We start from the raw sequence: 24787 nt of genomic DNA on the forward strand, positions 1-24787 counted from the left end.
TTTCAGTGCCCTACTAAAAAATATTTCATTCGCAGAGTATCTATTTATTACATATTTAAAGAATAAAATTTAGCAAATGAAGATTTAAAGCAATCAGAAACTGATATAATCCAATTCTATATAGAAAATATCTGTAGCTGTGGTTCAAATTCAGTCATACCTAAGTGAATGTGTGTGTGTGCCTGCCCATGCAGGCAGAGGCAGGGAGGGAGGGAGGAAGAAGAGAGGAATGAAGGGAATGTTTATGACATTTTGATTAATTCAAAATTCAGCAAATTAGATCTTTAACCTGGTTATGGTCCCACTTAGAAAAGATAGGTATTATTTTACTTGAAAAAATTATGATTTTTAAAAAAGGTACTTGAAGTTTCCTACTCTTTTTGCTAATGTCCAGGCAAACCATAGTCTTGGTACAAAGGAAGAGCAAAAGCAATGATAAATATCATATTCAATAAAATAGACTTCTCGAGTGCTTTACTTTGACAATTTAAAGTAAAAATTATAACAGTGTCTCATGGTGTCTTCAATGTACACAAATGTAATATACATGACTATAACATAAAGGAGAGTTATAAAACCGATACTATGATAAAGTTTCTACATTCCATTTGAAATGGCAAAATATTGATTCTCAGTAAACTGTGAAAATCATGAATATTGAGATTTCTAGAGCAACTGTTAAAAATATACAGAGATAAAACCAAAATCAAAATAGAAATTAAAATTGAATACTAAAAGTCAGTCAAATAATAAAAAAAGGCAGAATATCTTTCAAATTTTTAGAGCAATATTTGTGAAATCATGGATAAGTCAAAGATTCATGTTATTAATAATAGAAAGTTCAATTCATCAAGAAAATATAACAATCTTAAATATGATGCACCCAGCAACAGAGCTTTAATATACAGGTAGCAAAAACTGACAGATTTGAAAGACACACCCATAATTAGAGTTGAAGACTTCAACACTCCTTTCTCAGTAATAGAACTAGTAGACAGAAAATCAGAAAGGATATAGAAAAATTTCACAATATCATAAAAAACTGTATCTAATTGATATTTATAGAACATTCTACCCAACAAAAGCAGAATACACACACTTTTCAAGTCCCCAGGGAACATGCATCAAGATAAACCATACCCTGACTCAAGAAACAAACCTTAACAAATTTGAAAATTTTTAAATTATACAAGTATGTTTTTTGATTGTAATGAAATCAAACTAGAAGTTAATGTGGAAAGATAATAGAAAATATCCAACACTTGGAAATTAACCAACATACTTCTGAATATTGACAGGTCAAAAAGGAAGTCTCAAGAGAAATAAGAAAATATTTTAAACTGAACAAAATTGAAAATAAATACAATATCTCAAAATTTACTGAATGCAGCTAACATAGTATCTAATGGTAAAATTATAGAAGTAAATGCTAACATTAGAAAAGACGAAAGGTCTCAACTCAATAAAATAAACTTCTAATTTAAGAAACTAGAAGAGACCAAAATAAATCCAAAGAAGCAGCAGGAAAAAAAAAAAAAAAAAAGACCAGAAATAATGAAGTTAACAGAAAGACAATAGAAACAGTGAAACCAGAAAGCTGAGCTGCTTCTTTGAAAGAGAAATTAAATTGACAAATCTCTAACAGAAAAAAGAGAAAACACAAATTACTCAAATCAGAAATGAAAGCAGAGGATATCATTGCAGATCCCACCAAATAAAAAGGATAATAAGGAAATATTCTCAACAATTTTATGTAAATAATTACAACTTTGATGAAATTAACCAGTTACTCAAAAACTGTAATTTACCAAAATTTACCCAAGATAAAATAGACAATCTCAATAGTCCTATATTTATTAAAGAAATTGAACTGGTAATTAGAGACATTTTCAAAAAAATCTCAGGACCAAATGGTTTCATTGGCAAGTTCTATCAACCGTGTAAAAATAAATGATATCAATTCTACACAATTTTTTCCAGAATATAAAGACACTTCACATAAAGCACAAATACTGAGGATCACATACAATAGGATCACCAAGATAAAAATAACTACACATCACAACTGCTAATATCATCTCTCAATGGTGGGGTAACACTTATTGCTTTAAATTAGTTTCCTTTCTCTTAGAGTCCAATTTTACTTTCTTTTTGGGTCGTCAATATTTTTATTGATAGATAATATTTCATTATACATCTTTATGGGGTATATATGATATTTTGTTACATGCATAGAATGTGTAACATCAAGTCAGTGTATTTGGGGTATCCAACACCTCAGTATTTATCATTTCTATGCATTGGGAATGTTTCAAGTCTTTTCTCCTAGCTACTTTGAAATATTAATATATAACTCATTGTTGTTAACTATAGTCACACTACTATCCACCATTAGAATTTATACCTTTTATCTAACTGTATGTTTGCACCCATTTTAAAAGCTCTTTAAATCCCCCCTCCCACATATGTACTCTTCCCAGCCTCTGGTATCTATCATTTTATTCTCTACCTCCATGAATCCAACTTTTTGTTGTTGTTAAGAGACTGAGTCTCACTCTGTCGCCCTTGCAAGAGTATAGCAGTGTTGTCATAGCTCACAGCAATCTCAAACTGCTGGGCTCAAGTGATCCTCATGCCTCAGCCTCCCCAGTAGCTGGGACTACAGGCATGTGCCACCATGCCTGGATAGTTTTTCTTTTTTTTTCTCTTTTTTATTTCAGCATATTACAGGGGTACATATGTTTAGGTTACATATATTGCCCTTGCCCCACCCGAGTCAGAGCTTCAAACGTGTCCATCCCACAGACGGTGTGCACCGCACCCATTATGTGTGTATATATATGCATCCCCTCTTCCCCACTCCCACCTGCCCGAAACCTGATGAATGTTATTACTACGTATGTACATAAGTGTTGATCAGTTAATACCAGTTTGATGGTGAGTACATGTGGTGCTTGTTTTTCCATTCTTGGGATACTTCACTTAGTAGAATGGGTTCCAGCTCTATCCAGGATAATACAAGAGGTGCTATATCACCCCTGCTTTCTGTGGCTGAGTAGAACTCCATGATATACATAGACCACATTTTATTAATCCACTCATGTATTGATGGGCACTTGAGTTGTTTCCACATCTTTGCAATTGTGAATTGTGCTACTATAAACATTCTAGTGCAGATGTCTTTTTTTATAGAATGTCTTTTGTTCTTTTGGGTAGATGCCCAGTAATAGGATTGCTGGATCAAATGGCAGTTCTATTTGTATCTCTTTGAGATATCTCCATATTGCTTTCCACAGACGTTGTATTAGTTTGCAGTCCCACGAGCAGTGTATGAGTGTTCCTATCTCTCCGCATCCACGCCAATATTTATTGTTTGGGGACTTTTTAATAAAGGCCATTCTCACCAGGGATAAGTGATATCTCATTGTGGTTTTGATTTGCATTTCCCTGATGATTAGAGATGTTGAGCACTTGTTCATGTGTTTGTTGGCCATTAGTCTACCTTCTTTTGAAAAGTTTCTGTTCATGTCCTTTGCCCACTTTTTGATAGGGTTCTTTGATTTTTTCTTGCTGATTTTCCTAAGTTCTATATAGATTCTCATTATCAGTCTTTTATCAGATGTGTAACATGCGGATATTTTCTCCCATTCTGTATGTTGTCTGTTTGCTCTCGTGATAGTTTCCTTGGTTGTGCAGAAGCTTTTTAATTTAATCAGGTCCTATTTATTTATTTTTGTTGTTGCTGTGATTGCCTTTGGGGTCTTCTTCATAAATTCTTTGCCTAAGCCAATGTCTATAAGAGTTTTTCCAACATTTTTTTCTAGAATTCTTGTAGTTTCATACCTTAGGTTTAAGTCTGTTATCCACCATGAATTGATTTTTGTGAGAGGTGAAAGGTACAGATCCTGTTTTAGTCTTCTATGTGTGGCTATCCAGTTTTCCCAGCACCATTTATTGAATAAGGATTCTTTTCCACAAGTGTATGTTTTTGTCTGCTTTGTCAAAGATCAGATGGCTATGTAAGGATGGTTTTATATCTGGGATCTCAGTTCTGTTCCATTGGTCTATGTCTCTGTTCTTGTGTCAGTACCATGCTGTTTTAGCTACTATAGCCTTGTACTATAGCTTGAAGTCTGATAAATTGATGCCTCCAAATTTGTTCTTTTTGTTTAAGATTGCTTTTGCTATACGGCGTCTTCACTGGTTCCACACAAAGCATAGAGTTGTTTTTTCTACATCTGTGAAAAATGATGTTGGTATTTTAATAGGGATTGCATTGAATCTGTAGATCACTTTGGGTAGTATAGACATTTTAACAAAGTTGATTCTGCTGACCCAATGAGCATGATATCGTTTTCCACCTGTTTACGTCCTCTGCTATTTCCTTCCTCAGTGTTTTGTAGTTCTCCCTGTAGAGGTCTTTTACCTCCTTAGTTAAATATATTCCTAGGTATTTTCCTTTCTTTGTTGCTATTGTGAAGAGTATTGAGTCTTTGATTCGGTTCTCAGTTTGACTGTTATTGGCGTATAGGAATGCTACTGATTTCTATACATTGATTTTGTAACCCAAGACTTTGCTGAATTTGTTTATCAATTCCAGTAGAAGGGTTTCTTTCTTTTCTTTTTTTTTTTATTTTAGCACTCTGAATATATCAAATTCTGTCCTGGCCTATAAAGTTTCTGCTGAGAAGTCTGCTGTTAGTTTCATGCGGTTTCTTTTATAAGAGAATAAACACTTTTCTCTTGCTGTTTTTAGAATTCTGTCTTTGTTGTTGACTTTTGACAGCTTGACCATAATGTGCTATGAAAAAGACATTTTTGAATTGGATCCAATGGGTATTTCTGAGCCTCTTGTATCTGAGAGTATCTAAATCTCCTGGTAGACTTGGAAAGTTTTCATCTATTATTTTGCTAAATAGGTCTTCAACTCCCCTTTTTTTTTCCTCTTCATCTTCTGAAACACCAAAAATTTTAATATGTGGTTTCTTTATTGTGTCCCGTATGTCACATAGGCTAATTCTTTTCTATTCTTTTTAATTTTGTCTGACTGGATAATTTTAAAATACCTGTCTTAAGCTCTGAGATTCTTTCTTCTGCTTGGTCTAGTTTTATTATTGAAGTTTTTCAAGTACATTTTTTATTTCTTTCAAGGAATTCTTCATTTCTGGAATTGCTGTCTGTTTCTTTTTTTATGATATCTCTGTGGTAAATTTCTCATTCATATGCTGAATTGTCTTTCTGATTTCTCTGTATTATTTTTCAGTATTCTCTTGTATCTCATTGAACTTTAGTGTAAACATTTTGAATATTTTCCAGGATTTCATAAATTGCTTGTTGATTGGGATCTGTTGCTGAAGGATTATTTTTCTTTGGAGGTATCATATTTCCTTGCTTTTTCATGTTTCCTGTGTCCTTATATTAACATCTGTGCATCTGATGTAGTAGTCTCTTCTTCCAATCTTTTGAATTTGCTTTCATATGGGAGGACTTTTTCCTAAAGATTCATCTATGGTGTTGGTTGTCACTTTAATTCCGGGTGTTTTCAGTAGTATAGTCTCTGTATGATTTTTTCAGCTGTAAACAGTATCAGTGGTATCTGTGATTTCCATGGTGGCTTAGGATGCTCTTGTTAGTGGAGGCTGTGAAGGCTGTGCTGAAGTTTTGGTGGGGTCTGGGTCCAGGTACCAGTCTTCAGGCCCCAGTGGTAGCAGTGGTGAGCTGAATGTATCTTTCCTTGGGCCCAAGGGGGTGGCATACACTGCCAACAGTGTTAGTAGATTCAGGCAGGCTGATTCTTAAGCCTCTAAGCTGACTTTTTTGGGTGCTGGGAATGGCAGCACTGGGCTGAGTGGTTCTAGAGCCCCTGAACAGTGGGTGTGATGCAGGCAATGGCAGTAGCAGTGGTGGGACAACCCTCTAGGATCTATGTGGTCCTTGCTGGTATTGGCTGTGGCTGTAATGGGCTGGGCAGGATAGTCCCCAGGCCCACAGGTAGCACATATGGGTGGACAACAGTTGTGGTGATAGTAGCAGGCTGGATGGGCCTGATCTCAGACTCTAGGAAGAGTGCTCAGGTGCCAATGGTCACAGACTGGGCTTGGCAATCCCCAGGCCCCTGGACAGTGTTCTCTTGGGCACTGGGGTGGGGGGATCCAGGCTGGGCAGACCTGTCCTTAAGCCCCTGGTAGTGCGTGCAGGTGCTGGCTATCACAGGGGCTTGGTGACCTCAGGCAGCCAGCAGAATGCTCATATCAGGGCAGCAGCAGCTAACTTTCAGTCCTACTACAGGGGAGGGCAGGGTTGCTTTCAGTAGAAACGGCCATAGGCCGACAGCTTGGGGGCATGGGCTTCCCTTGCACCCAATTCCCCCTTGCAACCCCCAGCAGTGGGCTGCAGGCAGTGGAATTTGCCTGTGGGGCATGTGCACACCCTGCTGCTGGGGAGGCAGGTTCACTGTCAGTGGCTCCTGTCTTGGCCCTGATGTCAGCAGCTGTGGGCAGGGAAAGTCAATGTGGAGATGCAGGAGCTGTTGGGCCTCAGGGCAGGATGCAGTAGGGTGAGAGCTGGGCTCTCAAAATGGTGCCCTGTTGCAGTTGCTTAGGACTCAGATTTGTGGGACTCAGCATGTGCTCCCTCTTGGGAATGATGCTTTTGTGTGGTCTCTAGGCAGCTTCCTATGTTAGGCTTAGGGCCTGTGAGGGTCTAGGGCTCTCCTGTAGCTAGGATCATAGGCGACCTCAGTGGGAATGTGGCCCACTGAGGTCTCTCACTTACTCTTTCCCCATATTAGAGAGTCTCTCTAGGCTTCCAGCTGATCTCAGCTGAGCAGGCTGCCTTAATTCCCTCTTCGTCCTTGCTTTCAGTGCTTCCTATCACTTCTCTGTCGAATTCAAGTGTTCTCTCCTAGATGATCTATTTGAAGTATGATCAACTACTTGCTATTTTGGTTGCCGTCTATGGAAGAGGAAAGTATTAGATGCATCTAGGAAGTCATCTTAAAGTCTCTCTCCAAAATTTTAAAGTATATAAAATTCTATCAGGACTTATCATTTTAATTATTATAACTAAAATGGGTCAATACAATAACTAAATGGGTCTGACCTCAGACCCCAGGAGGAGGGTTAAGATGTCAGTGGTGGTGGACTGGGCCCCCGGATGGTGTGCTCTCAGGCACTGGGGGGCTGGGCCCAGGCTGGGTGGACCTGTTCTTAAACCCTCTGGTGGTGTAATGAATCTTTCATTTCTCTGTGTGCATGTGCATGTGTGTATATTTGTGTGAATACTTGTTTATTTTTTAATAGTTTTGTGTAATAAATACCTAAAACTGGAATTTATGGTCCAAAGGGAAAGCACATTTAAAATCGAATAAAGTAGAATGGATAAATTGCCTTCAAATGTATCTCATTAATTTACACTCCACAAGAAGTGAAAGATTACCTATTTTCCATCAATCTCAATAGCATTGTCTGTCATCAACCATTTAAATGTTTGCTGATCAGAAAGATATGATAAATACTCTCATTCAATTCTCAAATTTTTTATCAGTAGAGAGGTTGAACACTTTATGTCTGTTAAACATTGGTGTATTTATCTGTGAATTACCTATCCCTTTTGCCAATGGGGAGAAATTAATATTTTTCTTATTAATTTTTAAGTATTAATTTATTAGGGCTGTTAAACTTTTGTCAGGAATTATAGTTTTTATGTCTTTTTTAATATAAATTTTTCTTTAGTTAAATTTTTCTGTCTTTTAATACTTCTGATCATCACATTATGTTTTTATTTATTTATTTATTTATTTTTAAAGCCAGTCCAATTTACCAGTGGGGGATTGTATACCAACTTTAGGCAATACTGATGTTAATAAGTTCTGATAGCTCATTACCATCTGACCAGCACACTATGTTTGTATAATAAATTATTTTTAACAGTTACCCAACGTGACTACTTTTTCCTTTCCCTGTTTTGATCAATTTGAGTCATATTTCAAGGTCTTAATAAAAATCACTTTCTCTGTAATACGCTGCTAGTCTTTCTCAGGCATAATAAATCATTCCTTTTTTATGTGCCTTTTAAAAAAACATATCCTGACTACTTTTCATAGATACATTAAGGTTAGAGACTAGATTTATTCATCTGCATCACAAAGAATATAGCGTATAGTAGGTACTAAATAATTGCTGTGGCTAGACCTAGTATAAATGCTTGAAATCCTCTATGAATCTTGGATTATATAAGATGTAGAACATTATGCTAAGTGCTTTTGCCTAAGCCTTCCCAAATATAAATACACTACCTAGATATTGGTCTTTTGATATGTAGAGCTGAAGACTTCTCTTATGTATCTAGGACAGTGTAATAAGGATTTACAAAAATGGATGGTTTTAGATAAATATCACTCAATTTAGGAGGAAAAATTCAATTCAGCTTAAAAGGGTTTCCTTCAAAGTACAGGGAATAAATAGGTGCAAAATACAAGTTTTGTAGCTATCATCAATCATGCCAGAAGAATAAAGTGTTAATTTAATATCATTACCTACCTTTTTAAAGACATGACAAATATGCTTACAGTTTATAAATAATACGAACCTGAGATATGAAGTAATATATTAGACAACAGAATAAAGAACTAACAAGGTTCTTGGAAACACACAAAAATATAAAATTTTTGTAGACACTCCATTCACCTTCATTTACTAACCCAATGAAGTTCATTTTTCAGTGACATTAAAATCATTCTAATTAAGACATACATTCTCTGCAATTCTAATTTTCTTTCTTAATAATCAGAGAACATTCTGATTCCATTACATGACAAGTTATTAACATAAGAGGTTGTACCATAAAAAAAAAATCAGTAAAAATGGGATGAATTTCTCAATTTCAAGATTTCTGTCCTTCATAATCTGACTGGTTTTTCATGTCTTTAGATTCATATTTGTTACAAAGTGAAAGATTGTTTGGCTGAGATCCCAACTTAATAAAATATTATATTCAGGAGGAAAGTAATTTATGTGTAGACTTTGGGACCTATTCAGCTATCAACCTCTACACAGAAAAAAGAAAATATGCTACCAAGCAGTGAAATAAATGAGCCTTCCTTGCACCAGTTGCAGCAGCAGTTTAGAAGGACTAAGAATCTAAGAGGGTCCCACTTCTTACTTTCTAAACCAGAACACTAGTTATTAACATCCTGAGCAAGCCTACGATTTTGCCACTCCTGTTGCTGAGAACTACTGTCATCTAGCCCCATTTACGTGGTTTTCACACATGGACATACATGACGGTGTTGGAACAGTCCTAAGGGAAGTCCCAGAATTCATATAAAACTATAATTCATTAGGAATGTATCAGTTTTTTACAAAGACAGGGCAGCCACAGATAGTCAAGTTTGCTTATTCTCTTAAGTTCATTCTCACTCTACTTTTATGTCCTTTCAATACAGTTTCTCCCAAGTGCCCTATTTTGTATATCTCAATGGCAAAAGTCCATTTCATTCTATTTTCTAGTGCTTTGTGAATCTCCTACTATGGGAACCTACTATGTGCCCTCAAGCACTGGACATGACAAAACACAGCCCCTATCCCCTTTAGAGAGAGAAAAAACTATAATAGTGTGTAATAAGTAATATAACAAGATATGCATAGGTTGCTTCAGAGGAATGGTCTCTAATTCAGACTGGTGAGGAAGAGTGATACAGAAAGGGTACCCAGAGAAGATAACACAAACTGAGCTTGAGGGACAGATAAGAATTGGCTAGAGAGAAGTGAAAGGGAACGGTACAACAAGAAAATTTCCAAGAATATAAAGAAGTAAGAAATAGCATGGATATTAAGAAACCATGTTTCAGTGTGTAAAGATAATAATAATCATAAATTTAAATTAAAAAGCTTGTGATTCTCTATTTTAAATTTTATAACTTTTTCCCTACTCTTATGAGTCCAAGAATCAGAATAGAAAATCCCTGTAGAGAATACAAAAACATAGGTTTGCCTAAGCTCGTGCTACCCATCAACTTAAGAGGCAGTATTCTTATGCGAATTGGGACTGTCCTAATTTTTAAGTCACTGTCACATCAGAATTTACAAATATTTATGTTCAATTATAATACATTTCAAGGCCTTGAATAACCTGCTCTTTGGAATTATCTGATAGTTTCATTTTGCTAGCTCTAGGATAATTGAGAACTATATCTGTATTGGAAGGGAAGGTGTCAATGAAAAAATGCATTTTTCCCTTATCAATTTATTTACAAAGCGTGAGTGTATATGCAGAGTTACAACTTTCTATTTTCAATTGTTTCCTCTCCCCTTTCCCTACTTCACCTTCTCCCAATATTAACAAATACAATCTATATATTAAAAAGTATATAGTAAAAATTCCATTAAAATTTCATATCAAACGAGTAAGGCAAGGCATCTTCTAAAGCATTCTCCTTAATCATGTCAGCAGACACTCTATAACACCCCATTCTCTTTCTAGCTGTTTCCCCTATTTTTCTAGAAAATTTTAACTGAATAAATAGCAGAATTTGTGTGGTGAATAAGTGATAAAGAAAACCCACCAGCATTATAAACTGTACAAGCACAGGAAATTTCATCCGAACCACTCCGATAAAAGTTTTAGTATCATTAACCCATTAAACTCCTTAATTTTCCTGGGAAGGATGTGGTCCCTAAGATCTTATCATTTTATAAATGAGAAACTGGGGCCTATGGTCACGAGTGACTCAATAATAAAGCCAAGAAAAGCCTGTTTTATGCATTACTTTTCTTCTTTCTTTCTACTCTATCATCAAGTACTTAAACCTGTGTATGAAAATAGACTTATTTCCTGGTTCTTCATTAAAGAAGTATCCTTCTTTAGGTTAGTCCCATAGTGCAAAGTACTCTGGATAGAATTCAGATCTAGATTCTGGTTTTTTCTCTATCTCTACCAGTTAGAAAACCTTGGGCTGGTATCATCCTCTCTAAGTTGAGACTGACATGAGAAACAGCTCATACAAAAGATATAAAGAATTATTTCCAATTTCCTTCTCTAGACCAGTGGAAAGATACACGTTACAAAGAGTACAGGCAGACCCAGAATCATAAACTACTCCTAATCTTCCCTTGGCTGACCATATGGACTCTCTCTTTCCATTCAGAGATAACTTGCCCTTTTACATGCCATTTAAAAGACAGGTTTAGCAGAGATGTGGATGGCATGGCCCACAGACTAAAGAGGAAGCCCAAGCCACTCACCCACATGGGGTCACTCAGGTCTGAGTCCTGCATGCGGATACAGTCCATGCTAATCTCAATCTTGTTTGTTGCACCATTTTCTGATGGTTCGTCCACAAAGTTCAAGTCAATGGGCTGAACTGAACATATAGGTCTAATATAAAGAAAAGAAAAAAATGTGTGTTAGGTATGGAAAAGGATTAAAACAGACTCATCCAGTTGGCAACAATGAGCACTTCCTGCTTCAAAGTTGGCAAGGTCCATTGCTTGCTTGGAATCATAAATCCTAGGTTTAAACCCTGGTTCAACTGCTTATCAGATGTATAATTTTAAGCAGTTCAAATCTAACCCCTATTTGTTAAATGGGAATCGTGACCTCTGCCCTGTTCAAAGAATTACTGGGTAAAATGCAGGAAAGAACAAACATATCGGGGATAGAGTATTTTATACCTTATCCCTTAGCGTCCCCAGTGCTCTGAGATGTTCTTCACCTGCTCCTTAATTATCCAAACATGCTTTTAATAAAGGAGTAATAATACTTTTCATTGCAAGACATAAAAGACCAACAAAATTTAGTGTTTTATCTTTTCAGGGAGTACCTGCATTGTAACAGTGGGTAAGTCTTCAAGTATCAGAGTATCAGAGAGACATTGGGGAAGCTATTTTGGATTGTACAGAAGAGGCCTCCTAGATCCTTCAAAATTATATCACCTTGGAATAATAATGATCTCTTGGTGTTAGAATTCTCAACACAGAAATAACATTGGAGGCATTAAATATTCCTAACAGCAACTAATTTTTATTAGTAAGCAATATTTAACTCTTCACATTTACCTCTTTACAATAAGTCAAGTACAACATTTCTTGCTTGTTTGATACTTACTGTTCCAGAAAATCCCAGATATGCTGGAAAACCTCTGGACTGAGGAATTCACTTGTCTGTGTGCTCTGAGACATGGTGGATCGGTAATAACTTTCTTTCCAAGAGAAATGAGCTGGGGTTTCTACGAAACTTAAAAGAACAAAAATGAAACTAGGATTATAGTTTCTGTATTTATGATATTAAAGCATACTCTATCAAGAAAACATCAAGTAAATCTATAAAATCCTGCAGGTATATGTAGTACATCTTTATAAGTTGAAAAATTGGCATTTCTCTGGGCAGTGTCATGGATCTAACTGTGTCATAAAATCAAATAGACCTCAAATGCGAGACAATCACGTCTTCTATCAAAGCTCTTATTTCCTAACTAATAATATTGTTATTATGCTTTATATTTCCACTATCCAACTTTTGTGTTCTGCGGATTTCAAAAAGAAAATAAACATTCCCTCATTAAGTCTGACAGCAAATCTGACCTATCATTAAACCTGTTTTATAACAAGTGTCAACCGATTATCTGCCCATTCTGCCTCCAGCAGGTAAGTAGTAGTATCAGAAAACAGAAATGAGCTCAGAGTACTTAAATTTTACCCTCAGATTAATCACACCTCTCATAACTACAATATTAGCATCACACTAATAGGACAATAAACTCAAAACTCTAGACCAAAATTTTTTTATTGTTTAATCACCCAGTACTTACCTTCATGCATGTGCAGATGGCCCTTAATTGGAGTGTAGAATTCTGTTAGGCTAAGGAATGAGTAAATATCCGAATACTTTACAAGTGAACTATTTTCTTTGCTTCATTTTGCTGCTGGGTCCTCAAGTTGGCCTTTACTTAAAAAGTCTTTTTTTCTTTTAAGAAATAGACACCCCCACATTCTGGATGGGTGTATAACTTGATGCTTCCCAGAAACTTATTTTAAAATTGAGTATCAAAAACTTAAAATGCACCCATGAATTGATCTGGTAATTACACATCTGGAAATCAGTTCCAAGAAAATAGTAAGCGTTGTGGACCCAAAATTCACATATAAGGATGTTCAATCTTAGCTTTCTTGGATGATGCATTCCCCAAATCTGAATATGTTCTACAGAGAACATCTTAATATGTGATTCATTACGATAATTAGTGAGCTAACTTTAGGATAAAATTAGCTAAGCTCTTAATCATTACTGTTCATATTGTTAAATAAACAGTATACTAGGATAGTTAATCATCTTAAATGTTCAAATATGTGTTATGGTCCTGATCTAGTTACACAACAGAAAATAATAGTAGTGGATTTACTGATGATGGTTCCCAAGCTACCTGTAACAGCACATTTATTTGCTCATATTAAACAAACATAGAGCATCTATTCTTTGCCAGGAAGCATAATGGGCACTGGAAATAAAAGTGAATAATACTGTCTCATTCTCTAAGATGTCATGGTATGGAAGGTAAGGCAGGAAACAAACCTATAATAAATGTGGTAACAGTGTAGACGTCACTATAAAAACATGAAAGTGAAATGTGTGATCTCATTTGAGGGGTCAAGGGGTCAAGGAAAGGATCTTAATTGATGAGAAGGAATTAGCCAAGTCAGGAGAGAGCTAACGGTTCAGAGACAGCACTCAATGGTAGTATAACATAAAAAAATACTAAAAATGTAAAATAACTTGTTGTATATGAGAAAAATCACAAGCAACTCTATTTTAGTATGGTGTAAAAATTTGGGGCAGAGAATTCTGGGAGATGATGCTGGAAAGTGAAGAAACATATATGCTATGTTAAAAAGCTTAAATACTTCAGTACTGTGATGAATATTGAAGGATGTATTTTGTAAAATATTGTAAATGAACTTCTAATTGTAAGATAATTGTAGATTCACATACAATTGTAATAAACAATACAGAGAAATTCCATGTGCCCTTTACCCAGTTTCTCCCAATGGAAACCTCTTGTAAAACTATCATATAATATTACAACAAGGATGTTAACATTGATAAAATCCATTGATCTTACTCATAAATCCTCAGTTTACTTGTACACATTTGAGTGTGAGTATATATATACGTGTATTTAGTTCTATATAATTTTACCACTGTGTAAAGTGGCACATCCACCTTTACTTTAAGTATTAAAGGATTGGAAGCATGAGATGAACACAGTCAGAATATGTTTTATATTGGTAAATATGGACATTGTGGGGTGGAAGGATTTATAACCTATCAGTTTATGGGTAAAATGGTTATTTAGAAGGTTGTTACACCAGTTCAGGTAAGACAACAGGAGGGCAAAATCAGTGAAAATGGATAAGACGGGGACAAATCAATTGTTAGTGAAAAGGTTGAATCAGATATGGATTATGTTACTAACAAAGGGAGAAATAAGAATCAAGGTTGACTTCAAGTTTCAAGCTGGCTTGAACTGAGTGGATGATGATTTCACTAATTACATCAGTAAATACAGTGGGAAGATCTGGCTTGCAGAGGAAGGAGAAACAATGAAATTACATCTTAGCATGTTGAGTTTTTAGTACCTATGGGATATATAAAAAGTGAAGCTGACTATTGAATATGCCTTAAACTCTGGGGGAAAAGATGGGCCAGAAGTTTAGAAGCAGAAATCCTCATCATGGGGTAAAAATGAATCCATGAGAACAGAAACAATGGCCTATGCAGAACAGGTGCAATGAGGAGAGGACGGGCCCCATTTGGAAAATCTGGGAACTAATCGAACCTGAGTAGTTCATGGTACCTTAGAAGCCAAGGTAAAACCATTTTTAAAATGATCAATAGTATCAAATGTCAGAGGGATCCAGAAAAAGAAAACCTGAAAAATACCTACTAGGTTTCACATGAGGAGGTCACTGGCAACTAGGACTTTAGGACTTTCTGTAGATTAATGAGAACACAAAGAAGATTTTAGCGGTTAGAGTAGTAAATAAAGATGTAAAATAAATGATCTTTTATCATAGTTGGATTAGAAGAGCCTGAATTATACCTAAACAGGTTAAGCAGAAAGGAAGGAGCCAATGGAGAGAGAAAAATCTAAGATATTGGAAAGAAAGGAAATGGCATAGAGAAAGATCCTGAAAGGGGCTGGGAGGAAAAGACCAAGGCATAGCTAGAGAAGATGGTCTTGAATTAAAACCCCTTAACCTCTCATCCTAGTATGAAGTTAAAAAAGGCAAAATTAAATACAGATGTAAATTTTTTCATAGAAGATAAACAGAAGTCATGGCTGATAACTTCAATTTTCTTGATGAATCAGGAGGAAAGCAAAGTCATCTGCTAAAAATGAGGGTATCAGACATTGAATGACTTGGAAAAAAAGAGTGAACATTTAGAAATGTGGGTGAGGTGAGGAAACATGAATTTGTCATGTAAATACAGTGGGAAGATCTGGTCTCAACTTGCACAGTTCTGTGATTCTCTTTCCACCAGGGAAAGGGGGAGAAAAATAGGTAAAAGTACTATTACTATTATTTCACTGGATAGGTGGTGAGTGTGAGAGAATTAAGGAAACTATGAAGATTAACTTGGGGTACAGATTGGAGAGAGAAAGAAGAGGAGCTAGGGTACAGAAGGGAATGGAGGAATAAGAAAACTAAAAGTCACTATGAGGCCAAAAAGCAGATATATAGGGAATTAAGTCCTGAAGTTAAACTGGTAGAATGGAAGAGTGGGATATCAGAATTTATAATGCACCCATAATTGGAAGAACATTTGATAATCTAATATTTTTAAAAGGGTAAATTAATTTTTTTTATTTCATTTTTGAAGTTGGGGAAGACTTGGTTTATATACTGCCTAATAGTGAGTGGAAAGTAAAAATTAATAGATTTAATATTGAAATGAAATTTATAAAGAATACTCCCATGATGACACTTTGGAATATGTTTGATTTACATTAAAATTTTTCTTTGGATAAAACTGAAATACAAAACGGTGGGGAAAATAAAAGTAAAAGCAATTTATAACCAGTGGGAAAAATGGAAGTCAGTAAGTGCATGAACTATTCAAACTTCAAAATGCTAATAAGCTCTCATATGAGTAGTCATGTACATGGACCCACAAGTACATCCCTGACATCCAAAGACCTAAACACTGTGCCTAATAGACCGAAAGCCAGGTGAACACCAGAATGTAAACACAGCAACACAAAGCAAACTTTCAGCAGTAATGATATTCACTGTGTGAGATTCAACATTTAAAATAAAAAAAAGTATAAGAGTATTTAAGTTGTCAGAAATTTAGGTGTAGTTTCTAAAGAAATTGATAGTTAACAAAATCTAGGTCTTAAACAATAAAGACCTGGGCAGATTCAAAAAAGAAAAAGTGTTAGACTGAAGACATTATCACTTTCCCTAATGCAGAAGACAGAAAAATAGCATTGCTTCCACAGTCATCATCTATTTCTATTTCTTTCTACTTATTTCCACATAGAAATTCTGGTTTCTATCTGTACTTACTTTGCCATCCCTTTGTTTCACTTTTCCTCCTCCTTTCTCTATAACTCCTAAAAGACATTCCCTGTATTTCTAATGCCACCACTAACCAGCTATGAAACCTTGGACAAGCCTCCAACTCCTCAAACTTCAGCTTCCTTTAGTGTGACATAGAGATGAGCATCTCTGCCCTGTTGCCTTTCACACGCCTACCCAATCCTCAGTGCTCTCTGCCCCAGAACGTACTTCCTAGTCCCTCATTTGAACTTTCTCTTTTGAATTTCCTTGTCCTTTCGTTTTACCTCATCAATGCTAGTTTCTCCTACTCTGTTTGTATAACAATCTACTGTAGAAGATTTCAAGTAATCTGAGGGCAAAACCCATATTTCTCATCTCTGTATTTCTTATAATTTTATAGCTCCCTGAGAATACAGTGGAACAACACAAGTTTTAGAATGGGGCAGACTTGGTTCAAGTATCAGCTCTACTACTGGCATGTTGAGGTGGTAGCCAAGTTACTTAATGTGTTTGAATCTCGGTTTCTTCAACTATGCTTCCCTCAGAGGGTGTCTGAGAGGCTCACTTACAATAATGTGCTACACATTTTCTATACAGCATCTGGCAGTCAATGTATTGGTCCTATTAGATCAAGTGTTGCATTTTTATCCAGGAAATACTTGCTGAATTGAACTAACAGTGCATTTAAATGGTCTGTTAAAGCTGGAAAAGAGTCACACGGAAGTAAAGGAATTGTATTAACCTTATATTATGCCTCATTTCTCTCTGGTTCAAAGCAGCCTTGCTCTATCTGTGCCCTTCTACCAAAACAATGCCCCGTTTACCACTCAACTTTCTTCTAGATCACTTTTGTCTTAAATTTGCTATATTAAATAAAGCAACTTTTCCTCTTTTAGGGCCTCAAGCTTCAAGGAGGCTTTATTACTAAAGATGGGGGTAAAGTCTGGAATAGATCAGTGGTTTTCAAATTGTGTTTCATGAAATTTTCACTTTCCTGGTGCTTCAGTGTGTTCACCACAGGTAAAGAAAAGCCAGTATTGTTGGGACTGCAGACACCCCTGCTTCATACCATGATGTTCATCTTTTTCTTATATTTATGTATATTAGGGCTCTGAACAAGATACCATTTAAAGAAAGTGTTCGTTTCTTTAGAAAACAAAAGAAAAGAAAGAAAAAGCAATGATGTAGGTTAGGGGATCTTCAAGACCTGTCCTTTGCAAACCCAGTATTAATTCCCATTCTCCAGATAAAATGTGAAACATTATTGAGAGAAGAGGAGGAACAAGATCAGCTAGTGCCATAGGGCAAGAAGAGTGAGGCAAATCCTACAAACCTTCCAAGTCTTTACCTTTGGGTGAATCTCAGTATCAATTTACTCATGAAACAATCACTCTGTTCAAAGTTTTTTGTCAAGCCAGTCACACTCAATGATAGGAAGCCTGAAGTCATATTTTTTTCTTTTCAGCTCGTTTTTCTTGGATAAACTATCCTATACTGTTTGTACTAATTCAGAAAAAAAAATTTTACTCTCTGTAGAAGTGACCTGAAAACACCAAAGGATGTTAAAACACACTGGGATCCAGCAATTCCACTCCTGGGCATCTACCCAAAGGAAAATAAGTCATTTTATAAAAGACACCTGCACCCAAATGTTTATTGCAGTGCAATTCACACTTGCAAACATGTGGAACCAATCTAAGTGCCTATCAATTCATGAGTAAAGAAAATGTGGTATATGTATGCCATTGAGTACTATTCAGCCATAAAAAAAGAATGAAATAATGTCGTTTGCAGCAACTTGGATGACACTGGAGACCATTATCCTAAGTGAAGCATCTCAGGAATGGAAAACGAAACACCATATGTTCTCATTAACAAGCAGGAGCTAAATGATGGGTACACATGAGTACAACGAGATATAAGGGACACTGGAAACCAAAAAGGGGGGACGTGTGGGATAAAAACTTATGTATTGAGTACAATGAACACTATTCTGGTGATAGACACACCAAAAGCCTTGACTTAAGCATTATGCAAGGTATCTACATAACAAAAACATTTGTATCCCACTAATATTTTGAAATTTAAAAAAAGCACTAGAAGAAGGGGAAAAAAAAGAACTGGTTTACCCCAGCCATGTTATATGTATTGACTGTGATCACACTGCCACTCACATCCCCATTGGGAAGATGGGGCCACATGTAAGTCCAAACCTTTGAGGACCTCATAGAATATCAGTGCTGGCCGTGCCCTAAGAGACTATGTAGTCTTGTTCCCTCATTTCACAGGGAAACTGAGTTTCAGACATGAAGCACTTATCCTAGATCCATTGTCATGTTGGCGTGTTGGCTAATAAAAATGGACCATTAAATTTTCTGGACTTTTCCAAGCTAGTTGTTAAGCATTATTATTATAATTATAAAATAATAAACTTAAAACTAAATTGTATTAAAAACCAAAGATAATAAATACCCAAATCTCATCTCTTCCTAATTGCTACTGTTATCTATGCTTCTGAAAGCCATTTAAAAAATAATGTAGTGAAACTGCTCAGATTAAAAGAATAAATTAAAATTCTCTGCAAATTCATCGTAACTACTCTCTAATAATATATTTCAATTAAAGGTTTATGTACAAATGATTCAATGATACATATATATATATATATACATATATGTATATATATAGAGAGAGAGAGAGAGAAAGTATCTATTATGTGAAATACGGGGATTTAATGATGAATAAGATATGTTAGTTTTTTGAAAGTTTTTTATACCTTAGTGCTAGAAATAGAGCACTTTCAATATTTGTCTAATTTTTACATTTTCTCATAATCTTTTGTGCTCTAACTCCTAATTTTCGTCTGTTACGATAACCTTCTTAAAACAGGAAAGTTAATGTAAGACAGTCATTGTAGTTTGTGTTTTACTTGCCTGGTAATGGCAAGAAAGGACTGCCATTGATTATGGAGAGATTTCACAGGGCCTGTTTCCCAGTTTATACGTGATGATCTTTAGGTTCGGAAAGGGTAAGGAAGTTGTTCAAGGTCACTCAGCTAGTAAATAATAAATCTAGGATTTAAATTTAAGTTTGTACAACTCCAAAGCTCATGCTTTACTAAATTATATATATGACTTCTAATTTTCATGTATCATAAAACTTCGACAATATGAAGTTTTCATAGTTAGGGGGATTTTTTTTTCCCTGTGAGAGAACAAAATATCCTATTAATTTTGACTAGTCACAATGGTTATCCTTTCCCCACAAGATGAGCAGAAAATGGCATAAGAAAACTAGTAAAGGTAGGTAAATGATATTTAGAGAATGTCTGGCCTTTCTGCAGATGCTCAATGCTGACAGAAGGAGCTGACTTTTAAATATAAGAAAAGACCGCTGAGGTTACTACTGCTTAAGGGAACTTGAGCACTCAGACATGCTGCGAGTGTCCTCACCCCTTAGATAAAAGTGGTCCAATACTCTGAACATGACTTCTCCCTCTTCTATCATCCATACAATTTATCCTTCCATCAAATTACTGCTTAAGCCTTAATTATCAACCTCTCTAAATCTTCTGCAAGATGAGTCTTCTGGTTAGCTTCAGAAGCATTCCACATTACACAGTTCCTTTCACATTTTTAGTTCAGAAAAACTTCCCATACTTTGGGTTTGCTCTGCTGTTATTATAGCGATTATTATTAATAATCATCATACATAGTTTTAAGGATGCCAAACTTGATGTCTTTTAGTATCTTGTCTTTTTATTACACTGAACAGTGCCCCAGGGCCCTGGAGGACTAAATTTATTCATATGTTTAAGATAAATCCACCTCCCAGAAGTAACTCACATACTCAAAATCAGGTCTGTTAACATATTTTCTTCCTTAGATGGAAATCTTTCCAACTTCGTGTTAAAAAATGACCAGTTTGTTCCTTCTCTCTCTCTACTCATCCCAACTCAAATTCATATGTCAGCTTCACTCACAGAAAACAAAAGTTAAAAGGAGAAAATACACTGAGAGCATACCTTATGCCTTTTTCAATTTGCCACAATTTAAACAAAAAAATATCATAATCAAGGAATTCCTTTTCATATATTACTGAAATGATAAATTCTTAAGAAAATCTCTTTTATATGTTTAAACATCCATTTCTCCTCCATTCTGCCCTGCCCCATAGTTAGCTGACTTCCTTCTCATCTTCACAGGCGTTTTTGCTTCTGACTATGACCTGTCTTAAGACTTGATTGCCCACACCTTGCTCTGCCATGTCCCTTTACTGTGCACCCAACCCCAAATTTCTCCCATCAAAATGCTATGCATCTAGCATCAACTCAGCAGTCACTAATTCTAAGGAAGTGTCCTTTTCCTCTCTCAAGCACCAAATCCCCTAAGTCATGTTTTGTGCCCTGCTCTCTATCCTAACCAATTTCTGCCTTAGAGGTAATGCTTTCTCTGACTATAGCCCCTTCTTTCACACTCCCCATCCCACTAAATCTTACTCCTGCCTGTGTGCCAGCATTATCTCCTAACCTATACCCTATGTGATGATCAGCCTCCCCCAAACAGAATTTGCATTAGGTTCCCCCTTCACTGACTGAGAATTTACAATCACTAACTTTGTGCCCTGGACAAAATCTAATCACATCTTTACCCCTTATTTCTTTGGGCAAATCCTCCTTCTAAATGATTCAGCCAGCTGTATCCTACAGGTTGTTGGTTTTCATCCTTGAGCCTTTTCAATTTGTGATGTTTTATAATCCACCATCTTCCCCTAAGTCATATTCTTTGCATTTGCTAATACCCAGCTCAAATCTAGAAAGGATACAATATTTTTGTGTGTTTTTTTGTTTGTGTTTACTTCCTCAATTTGGCAGGCTTTAAGTAATCTTGTCCTTAGTTAATTCCTTTGTAATTTACCCATGTTGAAATGGTGTTTCTATTATGTCTATACAGAACTCTTGCCCCACTTAACAGGTAAGAAACTGGAAGTAAAAATCCATGTTATTATTTTCCTGGTCTAACAGTGGTCCCCAACCTTTTTGGCACCAGGGACTGGTTTCATGAAAGACAATTTTTCCATGACAGTGGGAGTGGGAAGGGAGGCAGAGGTCAGGCAGTGATGCCCAGCCTGTTTCCTAACGGGCCAGGGACCAGTACTGGCCACGACTGCTGGGTTGGGAACTGCAGCTTTACAGGACAGGGCTATAGAATGAATAAGCTGGAAACGATATTATTTCTTATCACCTTTACTTCTTTCTTTTTATAAATGAGGACTCACAGGGATTTTACTCATATCCCACAGGAATTCCACAAGTCTCTAGTGCTAGAACCCAGGCATCCTGGATCTTTATGCAGTGCTCTGCAGAAATGAAGTATACATTTAGCACTGTCACAAACTGAGCTCTCTCTAAATCCATGAACATAAAACATGTTATCAAACTTCACTAGCCCATAATAAATTCAAACCCATTTCAATCTAGAATCTGGTATCTGGTAGAAGATAATGATAAGAGATACTTGAGTTCATCTTATTTATGATGCCATTTTAACATTATAGCATGTAAATGTTGTCACATGCATGCTTTCTTATAGGGCACTTATTGATAAACTGGCCCCAAGTTAGAATTTAGGAGACATTTGAATAAATGTAATCACCATGATATCAGGTTTGGGATATGCTAGGGTTTTGCATAACTGTGAAGACCTGATGGAAAATTCATGCAACATCCATCACTCAGATTTATGAGCATGGAGGGATTTTTTTGTTTTTTGTCTTTTTTTTTCCTTGTGCCAGAGTCTGACTCTGTTGCTCAGGCTAGAGTGCAGTGGAGTCAGCCTAGCTCACAGCAACCTCAAACTCTTGGGCTCAAGCGTTCCTACTGCTTTCCAAATAACTGGGACTCCAGGAGCGCACCACCACACCCAGTTAATTTTTATATTTTTAGCAGAGACGGGGTCTTGCTCAAGCTGGTCTGGAACTCCTGAGCTCAAGCAATCCTCCCACCTCGGCCACCAGAATTACAGGTGTCAGCCACCGTGCCTGGCTGAGCATAGAGTTTTTGAAGGACTATGGGGAAACAGAAATCTGCAGAGGAGTTTTCTTATGATTGAAGAATGTGTTAGGTTGAATTTAGACAAAAAAGAACTTAAGAAAATGGAGAAAAATAAAAAGAAGACTTCTTAGAGAAAATCATAAGATCTAAGGGTTGGAAGTACTATAACAGTCAGTCCAATACCTTAAATTATCATTGAGAGTGATTTTGCAACCTCAGCTGAGATAGCTGTCATTACCACATAAGGCTGCCTATTCTTTGTCAGATATCTCAGAATGCTGAATGAGTTAATTCGTAATTCAGGAAATATCTGTTACCCTAAAACCTCCAGAAACTGGTCTGATTCATTCAGAAAACAATCTAATTGCAGTGACCTTCAACCTTTTCTCAATTATAGAACTTATTTTGGGAATCTGATTATAGCTTTGAACAATCTTACACAATAAAAAAAAAAGTTAAAAAGAAATATACATACTGACAAACACATAGATACAGTATTTGATTTTCAAAGATTTTGTAGACCACCTCCAACACTCCCAACCCAAGTCCCATAGCTGAAAGCTGAGTTAAGAATCAGCAGTGTAATCTTTCACCTAGGTTAGCTATTGGCAAACTACAACCCTCAGGCAAAATCTGGCCTACCACCTATTTTTGTAAGTAAAGTTTTTGGGACATTTCCACATTTATTTAGGTATTGAATATGGCTGCTTTTGAGTCAGGAATGGCAGAGTCGAGGAGTCACAATAGCAACCATGTGGCTCAGATAGTCTAAAATATTTATTTTCTGTCCCTTTATAGAAAAGGTTTGCCAACCCTGGAACTATATGAAAGACTCTCCAAGAGTTTAAGACAAATTGTAGTTTGAATTAATAGTGTGTGAAGTTTGAGAAACTTTCTCTTGGACAATCATATTGGGGAATACAAAAAAAAGTTGGAGGATCACAGTAGAACACAGGGAATAACATGTAATCAGAGGTGGACTTGGAAATAAGAAGTGACCCTGGCCTAGTGAGGCAAGATCCTCATTAGACACTTTATTTTTTGTTATAATTGTATATATACTTGTCTTATCATCCCCATTAATATTTAATATTTTAGCACTTTAAATATGGGATGCTGACCCAATGCATAAAGCATATCTTACACAGATAGTATTCAATATTCGATTGCTACATAAGTAATGACTTGTACCCATAATACTTTAGTATAAAATCACTTTCACTTATATTCCATTTGGTCATATTCTGAACTATATATCATATCATATATCATATCATATCATATTGAACCATATGAAATTACTGTTTCATAGTTCAAAAATGGTGGGAATGCTAGCAAGTTCATATGGTTCACCATCATAGAATGACTATTACTGTAAACACTCTCTAGCTGAAAAACTGATTAAAAGACTTGTCAAGATCACACATTCCATCAGTAAATGGCAGGCTCAGGTCTTGAGCCTCATTCTTTGGACTGCTGCTACCAGGTGATAAGATAATCAGCCCATCAAGAGAGTAATACTGAGTGACTTTTATATTAAAGAACAAGAGATATGTGTTCATGGTTTTTCTTACATTTAAATTTTCCTAACCTGTGTTTTATTCTAAATGTTCTCTACTAATGATAGCAAAATAATTTTATATTTTAATTGGCTATATATGCCTTGAGCTGAAGAATCCATAATAAAAAACTATAGCAGGAAGCTGAGAGCTCAAAAACTCTCTAGAGTAGAATGCCCTTCCCTGGCCCCTCTTGCCAAATTATCTTGTGTGCTTTCCCTCAAAATGAGGGAAATGTAACATTTTCACTTGTCTTGATTCCATTTCTTTCAAGTCTAGGTACTAAAATGGCTTGAATCAGAATTTTTTAAAGGTACTTTGTTTTATCATAACAGGAGATGTTATTGTTAAGTTTTGATGATATAAAAATAGAAGTATTACACATTAAAAATTATCTTGCCATTCATGAACAATTTTCTTTTACTAGACTGATTTTTATATATTTGTGTAACTGGTCTCCATAAGTCCCTTTGTTTTCTCTGTTATTTTTTTCTATTTCCTTTTGATCATGCTTTACATTTTTTACAAACGGATTTTATAGAGTCTATCTTGTGTATAAGGTTCACATTGTCATGTTTATCTAATTCCTTAACATTCAATACAATTATTTACAT

At 35.8% G+C, this 24787-nt stretch overlaps 1 protein-coding gene across 3 annotated transcripts in view; it reads right to left on the minus strand.

Moving 5' to 3' along the window:
* The window catches only part of TP63 (tumor protein p63), a 221784-nt gene that overhangs the window by 128930 nt on the left and 68067 nt on the right, over positions 1-24787 (minus strand). For all 3 annotated transcript variants that reach the window (XM_012640194.1, XM_012640211.1, XM_012640219.1), the window contains exons 2-3: positions 12106-12234; positions 11244-11376 (exon numbers count right to left, since the gene is read on the minus strand). In XM_012640194.1, coding sequence (XP_012495648.1) covers positions 11244-11376; positions 12106-12234 — 262 coding nt within the window. The remainder of the gene's footprint in view (positions 1-11243; positions 11377-12105; positions 12235-24787) is intronic.

The sequence above is a fragment of the Propithecus coquereli genome, unplaced genomic scaffold (genome assembly GCF_000956105.1).
Source record: "Propithecus coquereli isolate 6110/MARCELLA unplaced genomic scaffold, Pcoq_1.0 Scaffold10, whole genome shotgun sequence".
Classification (NCBI taxonomy): Eukaryota; Metazoa; Chordata; class Mammalia; order Primates; family Indriidae; genus Propithecus; species Propithecus coquereli.